Source organism: Dermacentor variabilis, chromosome 7 (genome assembly GCF_050947875.1).
Source record: "Dermacentor variabilis isolate Ectoservices chromosome 7, ASM5094787v1, whole genome shotgun sequence".
Lineage (NCBI taxonomy): Eukaryota > Metazoa > Arthropoda > Arachnida > Ixodida > Ixodidae > Dermacentor > Dermacentor variabilis.
Window position 1 is genome coordinate 155,566,280 of NC_134574.1, and position 17,156 is coordinate 155,583,435.

General features: G+C 44.2%; 1 protein-coding gene and 1 long non-coding RNA gene across 3 annotated transcripts in view; one reads left to right on the plus strand and one right to left on the minus strand.

Annotated features, from left to right (window-relative positions):
• The window catches only part of LOC142588234 (equilibrative nucleoside transporter 3-like), a 34,046-nt gene extending 20,991 nt beyond the window's left edge, over nucleotides 1–13,055 (plus strand). Inside the window, exons 9-13 of one of the 2 annotated variants that reach the window (XM_075699796.1) lie at nucleotides 422–492; nucleotides 2,550–2,664; nucleotides 3,070–3,155; nucleotides 5,603–5,802; nucleotides 11,627–13,055. In XM_075699796.1, the coding sequence (XP_075555911.1) occupies nucleotides 422–492; nucleotides 2,550–2,664; nucleotides 3,070–3,155; nucleotides 5,603–5,802; nucleotides 11,627–11,738 (584 nt within the window). In that variant the 3' untranslated portion in view covers nucleotides 11,739–13,055. Of the gene's footprint in view, nucleotides 1–421; nucleotides 493–2,549; nucleotides 2,665–3,069; nucleotides 3,156–4,737; nucleotides 4,885–5,602; nucleotides 5,803–11,626 lie in introns of those variants that run through there. The other variant, XM_075699797.1, reaches the window with a different exon arrangement.
• On the minus strand, nucleotides 2,564–17,102 carry LOC142588238 (uncharacterized). The gene is made up of 3 exons (XR_012829691.1): nucleotides 16,986–17,102; nucleotides 5,294–5,370; nucleotides 2,564–2,698 (listed from the first exon to the last, which is right to left on the minus strand). It is a non-coding gene; the product is annotated as an uncharacterized LOC142588238 (long non-coding RNA).
• Between the last annotated feature and the right edge of the window lie 54 nt (nucleotides 17,103–17,156).

Consider the following 17,156-nt stretch of genomic DNA (forward strand, 5'->3'; position numbering starts at 1 on the left):
GAAACAGAAAACAACCAAGTAAAGTGTTCTAGAAACACACAGTAAGCAAAATCGCATAGAAACAGGGTGTCCAATTAATGCCTTTCTCAGCTGTATTTTGACTTGTCAACAGGAAAGAAAGAAGGATGCACCAGTTTTATGTTTTACTCGCACATGGTGCATCAGTCAACTAACCTCTGTTGATTCACCTCAGGCAATGCTCAGGTGTGATTGAAGAACTTTGGTGTATGAGTGGGTATTTTAGAAGTCGTCATGCCTTCATTCATGAAGTCACCATTGAATTGGTGGCTTCGTGAATTAGGAACTCAGAATTTCAGCTTTATAGTTGCCAGGATTTCATGAAAATGTGTCCTAAAGCTTCAAGTTCTATTTTATTCAGATTGATTCTTTTTTCTACTACATCTGCTGTTATCTTTTTCAGTAAGCATCCAGGACCTGATTACAAACAGTGATCTCGAGATTAAGGCCTCTACTACTTTAATTTTAAGAAAGGCAAGTATTCTGCAGTTCCTTTCTTTACTAATTCTGCAGTACTGTGACATGCATATTTCTTATAAGAACTGCTACTTAATTTTCACTCATATTATGCAGAATGATCACATTTCTTGGTCCGCACCGTTCATAGAAACACTTTTCTTCTTACCTGGTTTGTCCATAGATATAATATAATAGAAAAATCATCGTTGTTTGCACACATTGCCACTGGAGAAGTGAGTTGCTACAGAGATGTAGACTGAATGATGCCAAGCAGGGTTCTTCCCAGATATTTTTTAGAGGTGGACATCTGGTGACCAGGGGTGGGTTACGCATGAAACTAAGCCTCTGTCCCTTTCTTTCTTTTTTTCCGATATGACCATTCCATCATTTCAAATTGTAAGTTCACAATGTTGCATTTTGGACGCATTAACGAAACTAACATGAGCCAATGGCATGTTCTACCATGATCGCCAAAGTTCACCAGGACAAAGAAATGCACAACTCGCCATTTTAAAAATGCACACGAAACACATGCTGGCGATTCAAATCTGTGTCAGCCAGTACGTACACTTCCTGTGTCCTCGTAGCAGCAGCAATGACTAGTGACATTAGGTTTTCACTTTTTTTTTGCTTATATTGCTTTTATTTTTGCATAGCAAAATACGGCGCTGTGGCTATCTGAAGCTCAGATCTCTCCTTCTTACAATGGTTCTAAAATGGCGGTGTTGTGTCAATGGAAAGTTGCATGCTCCATGGTGCAATGGCACCTCCCCACGCCTGATTTTCTATCCGATTGTCATCGACAGCACACTAAAAATGTGTGATTTTGTCACCTTCTACGTCGCTTTTCTTCCTAATATATCCCCACGTGATAAAGGAACACCAAAGCATCATGGGTGAGAAACTGGATCGGGGAGCGGCATTTCTACCGCCGCCTATCGTGGGGAGAACTCTCATGCCAGGTGTTCCACTGAACAATCCACACAATGCAGAATGAGCTAGTAATAGCAGTAGACCAATAGCCTGTGTTATTCATCTATCTATAGTGCTGTCCCTAATAGATGTATGAGGCCATTCTAGACAATGTGGATGTGCGCTGTGCAACTAGGGTCTTTGCTCACAGCATGCCACAGTAGCATGCAGATACATTGTGCACAACATTGTATAAAGCAGGCATGTTTCTATTAGCCTAATAGGCACTACACCAAGAATGATACAAAACATACTAGACAAATACATTAGTAAGATCTTGATGAGGGCTAGTTGGTTCATACTTAGAAGTGAGGTTAAACAGCGCAAAAAAGAAGAGGACATGCTTGTCTGTGGTATTTGTTTCCTTGTGTCCTCATCTTTTTCGCGCTGTTTAACCTCACTTCTAGACAAATACAAACGTTCATAAGACTAACATAGTGCAGAAAAGACTAATAAAATCTACGGGGGTCTGGAATGTCGGTGCATATTAGTGCCTATCTTAAATTTCTTATAATGTTAACATTTTTGCATTTATTATATTGAAGCCAAGTAAATCTAACAAATAGGATACCGAAGGAGCTAGGATTTGTTTCTGCATGCTGAGACATTAGTCAAGCAGATGACAAGCTTTTCAAATGTTGTAACATATTGCCATACATGAATGCGCTCAGCTGTTATGCCTGTGCAAAATGTGGTAGACCATGGGCCTCATGATTAGCTGCCACACAGCCTCGATTCAAAGCCATACAATCTTTTCTTGTCAGGATGGGCAAACCAGGAAGTGCATAGCACCGTCAAGCACCATACTCTGCAAGAACTCGGGGCACTAAGCGTAGTGCCTGAAAGGTTGCTCAAATATGTAAACAATGCTAGAACCTATAGAGATTTTTTGGAACAGTGTAAAGATTTGGTAATGTCTTATTGGCAAAGTAAAATCAGCGTACAACTTTGTAAGTTATGTGAAATGTACAATAGACATTGACTTTCCTGATATCCTGCATGTTAGAATAGTTTCTAGGTTATAGTGCGCAAACTGAGAAAGCAAGTGTAATAAGCCCAGAGAAGGCAATGTTCCACAAGGAGGTGTTGTCCGCTTGCAGGTTTGGCCACAGGCAGCTTCTGCGGTGTACGTCATGGCTGTCTCCATGGCTGTCTTCCCAGCAGTCGCTGTCCTTGTGGTGTCATCGAATGTTGCGTCAGGATCTGCATGGACTGGTAGGCTGCGTTGCCCTCTCTGAACCAAGACAGGCTTTTTTGGGGCCAGGGGATGGGGAGGGGGGGGGGGGGGAGATTGTGCGCATTTTGAGACACAGCCGACCGGGGACTGCAGGAGCTATACAAGGAAATGCGTGATGCCCTCCCCCCCTCTTCCTCGGTGTTTTGTACATGCAATTTTTTTCAACTTTTAATGTTATTAAGCAGTTGAACCTCGATATAACAAACGGATATAACAATTTATCGGACATAATGAAGCAAATAAAAAAAAATGCCTTACTGCTATTACCGTGTAACAAATATGTAGTTATAACGACTGTCGGATATGATGAAGCTATTATTGTGTCAGGTGTGACTTTGCTGTGTAGGTTTGCAATTTAATTAGCTCTTTATCGCGACTCTCAGGCAGGTTCTTCATGCCAGTTTGTGGATATCTGCTGTTCAATGCTGGTGATCTCACAGGGAGGATCGTCTGCTCTTTTGTGCCTTTGGTGAGAGCCCTTTCTTTTTCTTTCTTGTGCTGTACCCTCGCTGATCTTGAGTACCATGCATTGGGTGCACATCAATTTAAGAACCCCATGGGGTCAAGATTAATCCGAACTCCCCCCCACTCCACCGTGCCTCATAGTCAGATTGTGGTTATGGCACGTAAAACCCCAGAGTTTAATTTAGGTATTCAAGATGCTAGGTGAGGAATGGTAAGGGAATGGTAAGCAGGGAAAATATTGACAATGTGCGGTTCACAGATGAAGTCTCCTTCAGCAACATTGGAGATTGCTTTAAAAAAATTCACTGACGATTACGATACTCCCTAATGGGAAATTTGAGTGCGGCTCTATACGTGTTTTCATTTCGTGATATATTGAGGCAAAGAATTTGAGAGACATGTAGCTGAGTCGGCAATCGTCGAAAATCTGATCTGCAGGTCAAGCACGTCAGCTTTTATACATGTCTTGTCGAAGGTTCCAGTGCAATCGCTGATGCCGCATGGCTTCCAGAAAGTACTACACAATTCACGTCTCACCTACAATCAGATTACAAAACAATCGCAAACCATGGCAATCGAAACAAGTGTGAATGAGACCAAACCAAGAAAACCAAACAAGTGCGAGCAAGAGGAAACGATAGTACGAAACGAGCGGTCCTGCCGAAGCCAGATATGACTACACATAGAGCGGTCAGGTGGGTCTGCATGACATCAGTTTCCGCATGCACGTCACTGAAAGGGCTGTTCTCATTGGTCTCTGCCATTCACTGCTCGCATCTTTCATCTCCCGCTTCGCATTTGCTTTTTCATCTTTCGCTGTGCTCGTTCACTTGGTTACGCCACCGACACTAAGAGCTGCACTCTAAAAGAAATGCATTACAGATTATTAGTGCTCTAATAAAGTTACCAAATAGGTGCCACTCAAAGAAAAACGCAGTTGAGGACACTAGAGGACTAGGTAGTGTGATAAGACTGTGAGATTTGCAGGCAGAGGATGGTGTGAGCTGATGCAAGATAGAGGTAATTGGAGGTCGTTGAGAGACCTTCGTCTTGCATTGAAGTTAAGTTGATGGCTAGAGAGTGTGACAGATGTCCGAAAACTAAGTGTTATCTGCTCGATTGCCAAACCGAGTGGCATGTTGTTTGGTATGTGATAATATATCGAAGGGTATGAATGAGTGATTCTTTTTTGTAGCTGTATAAGGACATTAAGTGTGCACATCTGGCAAAGTGCAAGAACAGCCTGCTCTGTCTTTACGTTAGATGAATACAGTTGAACCTCTGCATAGCGAACACAAATATAATGAATTATCGGACATAACGAAGTAAATGGAAAATTTTTTTTCATGCTTTATTATTGTTTGCTTATAACAAATACCGGATATACCGAAGGCTTATAACGAGGTTTTACTGCACTCGTCCCTATAGTCAGAGCAATGCACAGCCTTAGCATCTTTTAAGGCCGTCATCCCTATGAATGACGTGCGGCATCTAGAATTTCCATCAAGCAGCTAGCGTTTTCTCATAAATTTAGTTTTTCTCCAGAGACAAATATTCTGGAATTATTCCCTGCAACCTCTGTCCAGTGTTCCTGCAGCAGAGGAGGAGGAGGTGGACTGCAGCATTTGAAAGAAAGTTTGTGGACACGATCAAGAGGTCAGGACAAGGGGGTCACATAAAAGCAGAGATTTGATTGACTGGGCAAACAAGAGCCCGGAACCATTTTGACAGGCAACTATCCTTGTTGTAACGTTTGCTCCGAGTTTTTCTTGTTGTTTGTGTGCTGTTAAAGGGATGCAAGAAGGAAAAAGAATAGAGTTGAGCAGTATTATTAAATTACACTACTACAATACCAAAAAAAACCACTCTCACCATGAGAAGAGGCCTCATGGGCCAGAAAAGATGCATAAACGAAAGACGGGTGGTGCCGCCACCTAGAAGTCCCTGCACTATCTCACCATGATGTCACAGATTTTGACAATGTGTAATTGGGTCTAGCTAACCGTTTACGGAAAAGAAGGACTACATTGCAGTCTGAAGGAACCAAGAACTCGACCTAGCATGCTTTCGGAACTTTTTCTCCATCAAAAGAGCTTATGTTCGAGAAAATGCATTGAAATCCATGACATCACACTGACTTACCGGCACATGGGTTCTCGCACAAAGTTCAGGAAACTGTAATTTGGACTTTGTTTTCTCTTTTCGTAATCAAGGTCTTTCTGCAAAGCAATGAAAATACAGTTTTGCAAGAATACTTTATGAGCCTAAACTGACTTAATGTTGCTTTTTAGTTTTCGTTTAAATGCAGTGAAGATTGAGAAATAGCACAAAAGAAAAATGGCCTGCCGTCCCTTCATTATCCTGCTTGTGATTCTTTCAAGGCATAGTGTGGAATTATCTGTGTGACGTACTATACAGCAGGGTCAACAAGGCTTCGCTTTTCTCTTGCAGAATGAAAAACATGAAAAGACTGTGCTGTGGTTGACCCTGGTGCGCACGGTGTTCATCCCGCTGTTTATGCTGTGCAATGCGCATCCTCGGCGTTACCTGCCTGTCCTGCTGGACTCGGATGCTGCCTTTGTGGCCCTCATGATTGCATTCGCATTCACCAACGGGTACCTGCTCAGTGCATCCATGATGCAGTCCTCTAGGTACGTGAATCGGACAACGCTTAAGGTGCAATGCACTTGCAGCGTTGTATAATGGAGTCTGGAGGAAACGCATCATATTGTCACATAGTAGTGACGGCAAAGAGCACCATAGCAATACTATGCATGATGAAACTAACTTTTATTGGGCGAACCTGTGCCCACAAAAACAGACTACACTTACAGCACAACAATAGCGGCAAACACAGTCGGTGATCGTCGAAATCTGACCAGCGGGCCAAGCGCATCGGCTTTTATACACGAGGCATTGAGCAGTCCAGAGCAATCGCTGGTGCCTGCTTGTCTTCCGGAAAGTTCTACACTATTCGCGTCATGCTTACATGCAATCAGATAGATTACACAAGATCGATAACATTCCAGAAACTTCCAATACATGCAGGCACGTCCTGGACTAAGTGATAACATTTGTTAGATGATGAAACGCGGTCACTCGATAAACAAGTACACGTGTCAATACCCCCCTCTTAAAAAGCATCGTCCTGATGCTATAAGCGTAAAAGGAGAGCGAAGAAAGAAAAGCACATTTACTAAGAAAAAGTAACAAAACAACAAAGAAACAAAGTCACAAAGTCCAAACGAAGTCCAAAGCTCAGCTATGCAAAGTCCCAAAGTTCATTAGTGCTGGTAGAATGGACTATTTCACAACATGGACTATTACAGGTCGTAAGCGGCGGCGCTGTGATAGCGAAATGCTGTCTGGCTTGACCTCATACTCGAGTGCACCAGTGCGTCAGATGATCTTGTAGGGTCTGAAATAGTGGCATAAAAGCTTTTCACTAAGTCCTCGTCAGCGTGTTGGGGTCCAAAACCAAACACGGTCACCGGGCTGGTATCCCATGTAGCGTTGTCGAAAATTGTAGTGCCGGCTGTCGGTCCTCTGGTGGTTCTTGATGTGCAGGCGGACTAGCTGTCTGGCTTCTTCGGCGCGCTAGAGATAGGCGGTGACAGCGACATTTTCTTCGTCAGTGGCTTGTGGTAACATTGCGTCAAGAGTCACCGTAGGGCTCCTCCCACAAAAAAGCTTAAACGGCATGATCTGTGTTGTTTCTTGCACTGCAGCATTGTAAGCAAAGGTTACGTACGGCTGGACCGCATCCCACGTCCTTGTGCTCGACGTCGACGTACATTGCCAGCAAGTCAACAAGGGTCTTGTTCAAGCGCTCCATAAGACCATTCATCTAAGGATGGCAGGCAGTTGTCCTGTGGCTTGTCCGGCTGTATGGCAGAATGACTTGGGTGAGCTCTGCTGTAAAGGCCGTTCCTCTGTCGGGGATGAGGACTTCTGGAGCACCATGTCGCAGTAGGATGTTCTTGACAAAGAATTTCACCACTTCGGCTGCACTACCTTTTGGCACAGCTTTAGTTTCAGCGAAGAGGGTAAGGTAGTCCATCGCCACAACGACCCATTTATCAGATGTTGAAATCGAAAAGGGTCCCAACAAATCCATCCCGATCTGCTGAAATGGTCGGCAAGGAGGCTTGATCGGCTATAGTAATCCCGCTGGCCTTGTCGGTGGTGTCTTTCATCGCTGACAGTCTCGGCATGTCTTGACATAACGGCCGACGTCGGCGGTCAGGCGCGACCAGTAATACCTTTCCTGTATCTTTGATAGCATCAGGGAGAATCCAAGGTGCCCAGCAGTCGGATCGTCATGTAGTGCATGCAGTACTTCTAGACGGAGTGATGAGGGAACAACGAGAAGGTAGTTGGTGCGGACTGGTGAAAAGGGCTTCTTTACAGGTAGGTTGTTTTGATGCGAAAACGAAGGCAATCCTCACTTATATGCCCTAGGGACAATGTCGGTGTTCTGTTCCAAATACTTGACAAGGCCTTTTAGCTCTGGATGTGCTCATTGCTGTTCAGCGAAGTCTTCCGTGCTTATTATTCCAAGGAAGGCGTCGCCATCCTTGTCGTCTTGCAGCGGAGGGTCAGTGGGGGTGTGCGATAGGCAGTCGGCATCAGAGTGTTTTTATCCAGACTTGTAGATTGCAGTGATGTCATATTCTTGTAGTCTGAGGCTCCACCGCACCAGGCGTCCTGAAAGGTCCTCTAAATCTGCTAGCCAACACAACGCGTGATGGTCGCTGATAACTTTGAATGGCCTGCCATATAGGTATTGGTAGAATTTTGCTGTAGCACAGATGATGGCAACACATTCCTTTTTGGTTGTAGAATAATTGCCCTCCGCTCTTGACAGTGACCAGCTAGCATAAGCTATCATTTGTTCAAGTCTGTCTTCCCTCTGGACGAGGATGGCACCGAAGCCTAGGCTACTGGCGTCAGTGTGGACTTCTGTATTGGTGACCTTGTCAAAGTGCGCAAGTACCGGTGGCGCCTGGATGCATCGTTTGAGTTCTTGAAATGTGTCGGCCTGTGGTGTTTCCCACCTGAACTTGACATCAGATTTAGTTGGGTGTGTTGGTGGCTCAGCAATGCATGAAAAGTCCTTGACCAAGCGCCTGTAGTAGGCACACATTCCAAGGAATCTACACACTGCCTTCTTGTCGATGGGCTGCTGGAACTTTGCAATGGCAGCTGTCTTCTGCGGGTCAGGGCAGACTTCAGACTTGCTGATGACATGGCCCAGCAACAGAAGCTCATCGTAAGCCAATCAACACAGAAACGTAGTGTTCCGTCCTTTTTCTTCACCAACACCACGGGAGATGCCCATGGGCTTTCCAAGGCTGGATGATGTCGTTGCGTGGCATTTCATCAACTTGTTGCCTTATAGCTTCACGTCCTCGTGTTGAAACTCGGTAAGGGCTCTGGCAGAGTGTTTGAGCGCACTCTTCGGTTATTATGCAGTGCTTTGCAATTGGTGTTTGTCGAATCCTTAATGATGTCAAAAAGCAGTCGTATCGTTGGAGAAGACTTCTGAGCTGTTGCTGCTTACTCAAGGGGAGATTTGAATTTATGTTGAAGTCTGGTTCGGAAACTATGGTTGTCAGGGTAGGTGCGGCAGAACCCAAGAGGACAAACACATTGCTGGTTTCCAAAATTTCTTCTATGTATGTGATCGTCGTGCCCTTGTTGATGTGCTTTAACTTCTGGCTGAAGTTTTTCAACATCACTTTCGCTTTCCCTCCGTGCAGTCAAGCAATCGCTCTTGCGACGCAAATTTCGCAGTCAAGCAGTAGACGTTGGTCACCCTCGATGATGCCTTCTACGTCTGCGGCTGTTTCGCTGCCGACAGAGATGACAATGCTGGAGCGAGGCGGGATGCTGACTTGGTCCTCAAGTACACTCAAGGCATGCATGGTGACTATGAGCGCTCTCCGGCGGTAACACTTTATCTTCCAACAACGTTATCGATTTTGTCTTCAGGTCTATGACTGCGCCGTGTTGGTTCAGGAAGTCAATGCCGAGAATGATGTCTCATGAACACTGTTGGAGGATAACGAAGGTGGCAGGGCAGGTCCGGTCATGAACAGTAATTCTTTCCATGCACAATCCAGTTGGCATTATTAGGTGTCCTCCAGTGATCTGAATTTGAGGGCCAGCCCAGGCAATCTTAACTATCTTCAACTGGGTAACGATAGGTCCACTCATGACAGAGTAGTCTGCTCCTGTGTCCACTAAGGTGGTGACTCCGTGGCTGCCTAGAAGCACGTCGAGGTCGGTGGTTCTTTGTCTTGTGTTGCAGTTAGGTCTTGGCGTCGGATCAGTGCTGCATCGTGTTGACATGTGGCTGGAACGTCGTGTCGTCAGGTCTTCTTTTATCGGCGTATGCTTTGCTTCTAGACTTCGTCGGGATGGCGGCGTCTCGCTGATATATCGTCGAGATAGTCTTTTCAGCATCTTTGGTGGCTGCAGAGGATCTTCGTAAGTTCGACGAACAGCAACTGCGCCTCCATCGGTTGCTGCTTTTAGTTTTCCAGATATGGGCTCGCAAACCAGCCCCAGGCTGTGGCAGTGTATGGTCGTCATTTCGGTGACAGGTTGATTGATCACTAAGCTTCTCAAATGTTATATTAGATTAAAAGTGTCAATGAGAAAATTTTAGAGCAACATGAAAAACTTCCGATACAGCTTTCTGTTGCTGAATATGTGCTTCATAAAATTGTTTCTCTATGCATGAAAGAAGCCTGCAAATACATGCAAAGTGCCTCGAGCAACCAGTTGCGCGGCAATTTTCAGTGTGTTCGTGGGCTTCTTTCACGCTCTGAAAAACACTTATGTAGCACGTATTGAGCAATGGAAAGTTGTATCTGAAGTTTTTCATGTTGCTCTACAATATTCTTATTGACATTTTTTCTAATTATAATACTTTATTATTAAGTTTATTAATTAAGACTAATTACGTAATTAGTCAGAATGCACGAAATACTGTATGTGAATATAGGCCAACCTTATCTTTCTCGAAAATGTTACCATAAATGAGATATCGACATATATTTGTGACCAAAGAAACTAGACCTCTATTTGTGAACAAAGCTAGCAAAAGCACCGTGCTAACGGAGTTCCTCTGCAGAGCCTGCTGTAAAGTCAGTCTGGAGATTATCCAGACCGGCTTTAAGGAATGCTGAATATCGAATGCACTCGACAGCACCAATAATGACGTCAGCTGGGGTCAGGAGCATGCCTGCGAAGCATCCAACGAGGACCCCCCTTCTCTGGCATTACTGACGAGGATGCAGCTTGTGGCATCGATTAGAAAGATTTAATAGCCGAGGTTACGGTAAATAACACTGTCATGTTCAAATTTGTTCGTTCTTCTAGAAAGATAGCGCCGACCTATATTATACTTTTCATTTATTATTTCTCTGGGCGCTCAGTATATAGGGGTCGACCTATATTGGAGTAACTATGGTACTCTGAGTATCTCCAAGCGATGCCAAACATTACCTTGGTTCTGTCCAGCTATGTGGCATTTGCATGTTTTTCATTCTTTGTGCACGATAGTTGGGACACCCTGTATATGTTGCGGGTTTGTTTCTGCCTAGCACCAGAGAAATCTTAAACAATTGATTTTTTTTTTAATTGAAGAGTCGCACATTTCCAGTGGCACATATTGGTGTGACAGAAATTAGATAAACATACATATTTCAGACAGTATGAAAATCCCAAAGAATGCTAATCACATTAAAATTGTTATTTTTGATGGCCATAGGGGAGTGGGGGGGGGGGGGGGAGTCGGATTTCTTTCATATGGAGCTCACTATTCTTTGGTCCAAATTCATGAAGTGAGAGAAGTCTCCCAGCGTTGCCTGCTATGTATAAAACGGGAGCTTGCTGCTGAGCACAGGGCTTTCGGTTCGTTTCCTGGCTGCCGTGGCTGCGTTCCAACGTGGGTGAAATACAAAAATGTTCATGTGCTGAACTTTGGGTGCACGTGAATAGACCCCTCTTGGTCAGAAATTAATCTGAAGCCGTCCACCCTGAGTGGTTTACTCATGCTTTTATGGGGAATGCTAAGCCTGTCAAGCCCAGTCAATCGTTCGGTCACTAATGCCATTCGTGAAAACTAGTAAAACAGTATCATGCACTGTGAAAGACAAGCTGTATGTGCATGCACTGTGAAGACAAAGGTCAAACATGTGATTGGAAACCAAGGACTTGATTCCCTCCAGCTCTGCCTTCCATTCATCACAGTGGGTATTGTTTATTATACCTGACCGCAGGATGGGGTCTACAAGTATGCTTGATGCATACTTGTAGACCCCAAATCTGCTGTTCCGGATTATGCACGTCTCATGGTGTCTTTTCGATTGTGGCACAATGGGCCCAGCCTGTGAATGCAGGCATATTGTGGCCCACAAGGGGATTGAGTATTGTGTAACTCGCAACCCGATTGCATCATTTCAGGAAGGTGCCAAGCTACCTCCAGGAAAGGACAGGATTCGTCATGTGCTCGGCAATTATGACGGGCCTCACGATTGGAGGCTTTGCATCTGTTCTTCTCATCAAACTGCTCTGACGTCACCTCGTTGCTAGGAGCACCTTGATTGAACACCACTCCAAGCATGGCAGTTTCATTGTGTGCATAGGAGTATGCATTTTAATTTCAGTATGGCTGAAATGCCTCCTTTTCAGCTACTTGAAAGTTCTGCTGCCTTTGTCTATCGAATCTCGTTGAGTTTCTCAGGCCCTCCGCATTTTATTTTGGAAGCGTGATTAGAGGCACGAAATGCCTTTCTGATTGTGTATATATACTTTGGAGGCAGACTCTACAATCGAACGTTAGCCAAGAAGAATTCAAAGAAAAGCTTTTACCACACAGTGAATAAAACACATTGCTCATTAATGCAGAGATCAAGCCAGCTCCCCTGCACCCTGATATATTTCTGTGCTGACTGTTCAGACCACTGAGCTATTGCAGAGTTTATTTTGTTTTCAATATTTTTGTCTTTTAATGCTGTCTAGGCTGCCATCGCAACAAGAGAGAGCTTTAGCTGAACATTGCCTATGGTACATTCCGCTCGCATTTTAGGCACTCTCTCACTACACACAACTGTGTTCACTTTGCATTTTCAATAAGCGTGTCGTAGTGCACTTTCCCAAGATGCAAGCGAGGTGCAGCCTGCTTTGTTGTAAAACAATGAGGAGGCCAAACGGAAGCACCGTCACACTCCACTCAATCGACTCTGCATCAGAGCTAGGGCAGCATTTGCCTTTTGCTACTGGCATGAGCGCTGTGTGCACATGGTGAAGATATACTACCCTGAGCAGGGCTGGCTGAAAATGCTCAGCTAAAGCTCTCTAATACAGTCAAACTTCGTCATAACAAAGTTGGATCTGACACAAAAATAGTTTCATTATAACTGATAACAACTATAAACTTGTGTATGTTACACTGTAGTAGCAGCTAGACAATTTTTATTTAATTCGTTATATCCGATAATTCGTTGTATCCGTGTGGTTCGACTGTAATTGTTATTAACATTAGCATTTACAAATACCCGACACACCTTGACAAAGCAGCTAGCTATGAAGTGTCTAAATGTTGGTTATAGAATCAAACAATGTCAAAGTATGTTTATTACTTTTACTTTTGGTAAATACATTGACTACTTTGACAGCATTTTTTTTTTCACAAGATATTTGTCATCAAAGTGCCCATATACTTAACAGCCTGTCTCGTGCAGAATGCAGTACGTCTGAGCAAAAATGAGGCAACATAGGTTACAGCATCTCTTTAACTGACAAATATAGTATCCTATGAGCAGTGAAGTGCAGTTCTTTTTTATGATTTGAAGGACAGCAATAAAGAAAATGTTGCTACTAAAATCCTTGAGCCAGTGTTCAGTATTTTTTCGTGTTCTTCAACATTTGGAGTCAGCACTCCATGACACAGTGTTCCTTTCTTGTAACCATGATGGACCTGACAATGTGCTAGTATAAATATTGAAAAGGAACAACATTTTAGTATCGGAAGTTATGATCTTTATTTTACCATGCTTATAAACACATTATCCTCCTCCTAATTAAAGAAGCAAGTGGCTACATGGACACTGAATAAAATGGTATGAGTAAATCAGTGAGTAGCCATTTTTCTTTGACATTTGAGAAAGACTAAGAGGAAATCAAGCAGCCAGAAAACCGGTGAGTCAGAATTTCTTGCAAAATGCGCATAATTTGAACACCATATGGCATCGACACATTAAAACTCGGTATTTAAATCAGTATTTGAATTGACATCATTTCTTGACACTGATGTCATAAAGAAAGCATGCCTTCCCCGACATAACAAAGAAAGGTTAATGGAGAAAATCCATAGCCATGTTGATGCCCATCTAACGGTATACACAGCAAAACTGTGGCAGAACTGTTGTGAATTATTATTGTAAGCTTTGAACATCGCACACATATGCACACACAAAAGCGCACAGGATATGGCCCGGCCCAGGGCTGTTGTGTGCGAAATTTGAAAGTACTGATATGAAGTGGTTAGTATGTTTCTAACACAATCATCTTTTGTTATGTTAAACTAGAATGCAGTCGATCTGTATTTACTTATATATATATTGCATTTAGTCCCCGAGTGAATGCCGTCAAAATCCATGACTTCACGGTCTTAATTGTTTCTGCCTCTGTTATCGCTTAATGCCTTCACATGAAGAGTTACTTCTTTGGCCTTATAACAAGAGTAATTTACTAATACAGCGCAGATAATTTTTCTCTTTATTGCCCTTTTAAGGAATTAACCCATAAACTGTCTCTGACATTCTGAGCACATCTTATATGAATGTGTGCATCTTGTACAACGTGCTGTGGGGAAACCAGTAGTTCCAAGAGCAATCCTCTGCTTCCTTCTGGGTTTCTCCGTTGCTTTCTTCGTACGCATGTACGGGCATCGTCACAAGACTTACTTATGGTATGTTACAACTGCAAGTATGATTATAAGAATCTCATACCTCGTTCTAACAAAACTGATTATAGCGAACTAATGAAAAAAACGCAGCAATCGTAATTATTCTTGAAATTTTGATACACAACTGTGCATTTTAAATTTATTTTTGACGAAAAAAAATCATTTTTTATAATAAGGTTTACTGATCGCATTGTGCTGATTAGGCCGTAATGGGATGGCACAAAACGCTGTTTTAACTCGTCCGAATCGGCAGTTCGAAGCTTCCACGGTGAATGGCAATATCGATCAGCTTATCAGCGTTTCTTGAACGTGCTGTAGCGGAGGAGCGCTGCCAGTCTTCGAATCGGTACGATGCACGTCACTGGACGCCAGTGCGAAGAAATGTTATTGTTATTATTTATACATGCAAGCATTTGATCAATAGCGTATGCATCAACGAGCGTTATATGAAATGACAGGCTTACAGATCATGCAGCCAGCAAAAGGCGTCGCTAGGGTGTTGGACACCGTGCACCTTATCATGGTTGTTTGGTTAGCTGGGGTTTAATGGCACAAAGGCAACTAAGGCCATGCTGCGCCAGTCACAACCTTATCATGGATATGGACTATAAATGTGCAGACACAGCATGCATGTTGAAACCTTTTCTTTTCCCAACACATTCTGTCCTGGCTCCCTTTCTACATGTATATGAAGAAATACAGCGTCAATGGGAAAATTTAGGACCGCGCGCCTACACTCTTAAGCAAAATCACACCCTTTAGGTTGTATCTTGCCACACAACAATAATCGTCATCTGCCTTGCTTGCGTTTCTTTTCTTGAAAACGCTGCACCCGCTATTTTCCTGTCGAGCATGCTCTGTCATGCTGATAACGTGCATGCTGTTCATGTCTTGGAAGTACCGGGTTCACAGCGTTAAAGAAAGGAAATGCAGACAGAACAGATGATGATTATTGTGTGGCAAGATATTACCCAAAGATATTTCCTTTCTTGAAAACTCGTCGCTGATATGTCATGCTGATAACGCGCATGCTGTTCGTTACTGGAAAGTACCGGGCTCGCCGCGTTAAAGAAATGAAATGCGGACCAGACAATTATTGTTGCGTGGCAAATATACACCCCAAAGGGTGCAACTGTTTTTAGAGTGCGGCGCATGCCCGTTGTCAGCATGACATAGCATTCCTGACAGGAAAGTAGTGGGCGCAGCATTTTCAAGAAAGGAAACGCAAGAAAGGCAAATGATTATCGTTGTGCAGCAGATATACACCCCAAAGCGTGTAATTTTTGCCTACACTCTTAAAATGGTTGCACCCTTTGGGGTGTGTATTTGTCCCACAACAATAATCGTCATCTGCCTTGCTTGCGTTTCCTTTCTTGAAAACTCGGCTCTGGCTACTTTCTTGTAGAGAATGCTACGTCACACTGATAACGCGCATGCTGTTCGTGACTGGGAAGTACCGGGCTCGCAGCGTTAAAGAAAGGAAACGCGGGCAAGACAGATGGCGATTGTTGTGGGACAAGATACGCCCCAAAGGGCGTAAATTTTTCTAAGAGTGTACACTCTAAAACAATTGCACTCTTTGGGGTGTATATTTGTCCCACAACGATAATCGTCATCCGTCTTGCCCGCGTTTCCTTTCTTCAACGCTGCGAGCCCGGTACTTCCCATTCATGAACGGCATGCGCGTTATCAGTGTGACGCAGCATTCTCGACAGGAAAGTAGCGAGCGCCCAGTTTTCAAGAAAGGAAACGCAGGCAAGGCAAATGACGATTATTGTTGTGGGACAGATAGACACCCCAAAGGGTGCAAACAGCTTTCACACTCACTCTTAAAAACATTTACACCCGTTGGGGCGCATCTTGTCCCACAACGATAATCGTCATCTAGTCTTGCCCGCGTTTCCTTTCTTTAACGCTGCGAGCCCGGTACTTCCCAGTCACGAACGGCATGCGCGTTATCAGTGTGATGCAGCATTCTCGACAGGAAAGTAGCCAGAGCCGAGTTTTCAAGAAAGGAAATGCACCCTTTGGGGTGTGTATTTGTCCCACAACAATAATCGTCATCTGCCTTGCTGGCGTTTCCTTTCTTGAAAACTCGGCTCTGGCTACTTTCCTGTCGAGAATGCTGCGTCACACTGATAACGCGCATGCCGTTCGTGACTGGGAAGTACCGGGCTCGCAGCGTTAAAGAAAGGAAACGCGGGCAAGACAGATGGCGATTATTGCTGTGGGACAAGATACGCCCCAAAGGGCGTAAATTTTTCTAATAGTGTACACACCCCAAAGGGTGCAACCGTTTTAAGAGTTAGAAAAATATACACCCTTTGAAGCTTACACTCTTAGAAAAATTTACACCTTTTGTGGTTTATCTTGTCCCGCAACAATAATCGTCATCTGTCTTGCCCGCGTTTCCTTCCTTTAACGCTGCGAGCCCGGTACTTCCCAGTCACGAACGGCATGCGCGTTATCAGCGTGACGCATCATTCTCGATAGGAAGGTAGCGAGCGCCGGGTTTTCAGGAAAGGAAACGCAAGCAAGCCAGATGACGATTATCGTTGTGGGAGAAATATACACCCCAAAGGGTGCAACCGTTTTAAGAGTGTATCTTGTCCCACAAAGATAATAGTCACCTATCTTGTTCGCGTTTACTTTCTTTAACGCTGCGAGCCCGGTACTTCCCAGTCACGAACGGCATGCGCGTTGTCAGTGTGACGCAGCATTCTCGACTGGAAAGTAGCGAGCACCGAGTTTTCAAGAAAGAAAACGCAAGCAATGCAGATGAGGATTATTGTTGTGGGACAAATATACACCCCAAAGGGTGCAACCGCTTTAGGAGTGCGTATCCGTACTAACTTGTGATTGCCTCGTCACCTTGGTTTCGCCATGAACTCCGAGATCGGGCGGCGCGGGCGGCTTGGCGCGGCTCGCGCACCGCCCGACATCAAAGGCCACGACAGGGGACACAGTATTCTAGTACACTGTAACACAGTTTCGCTTTCGGTTTCCTGTCAAATCCGCCGTTGG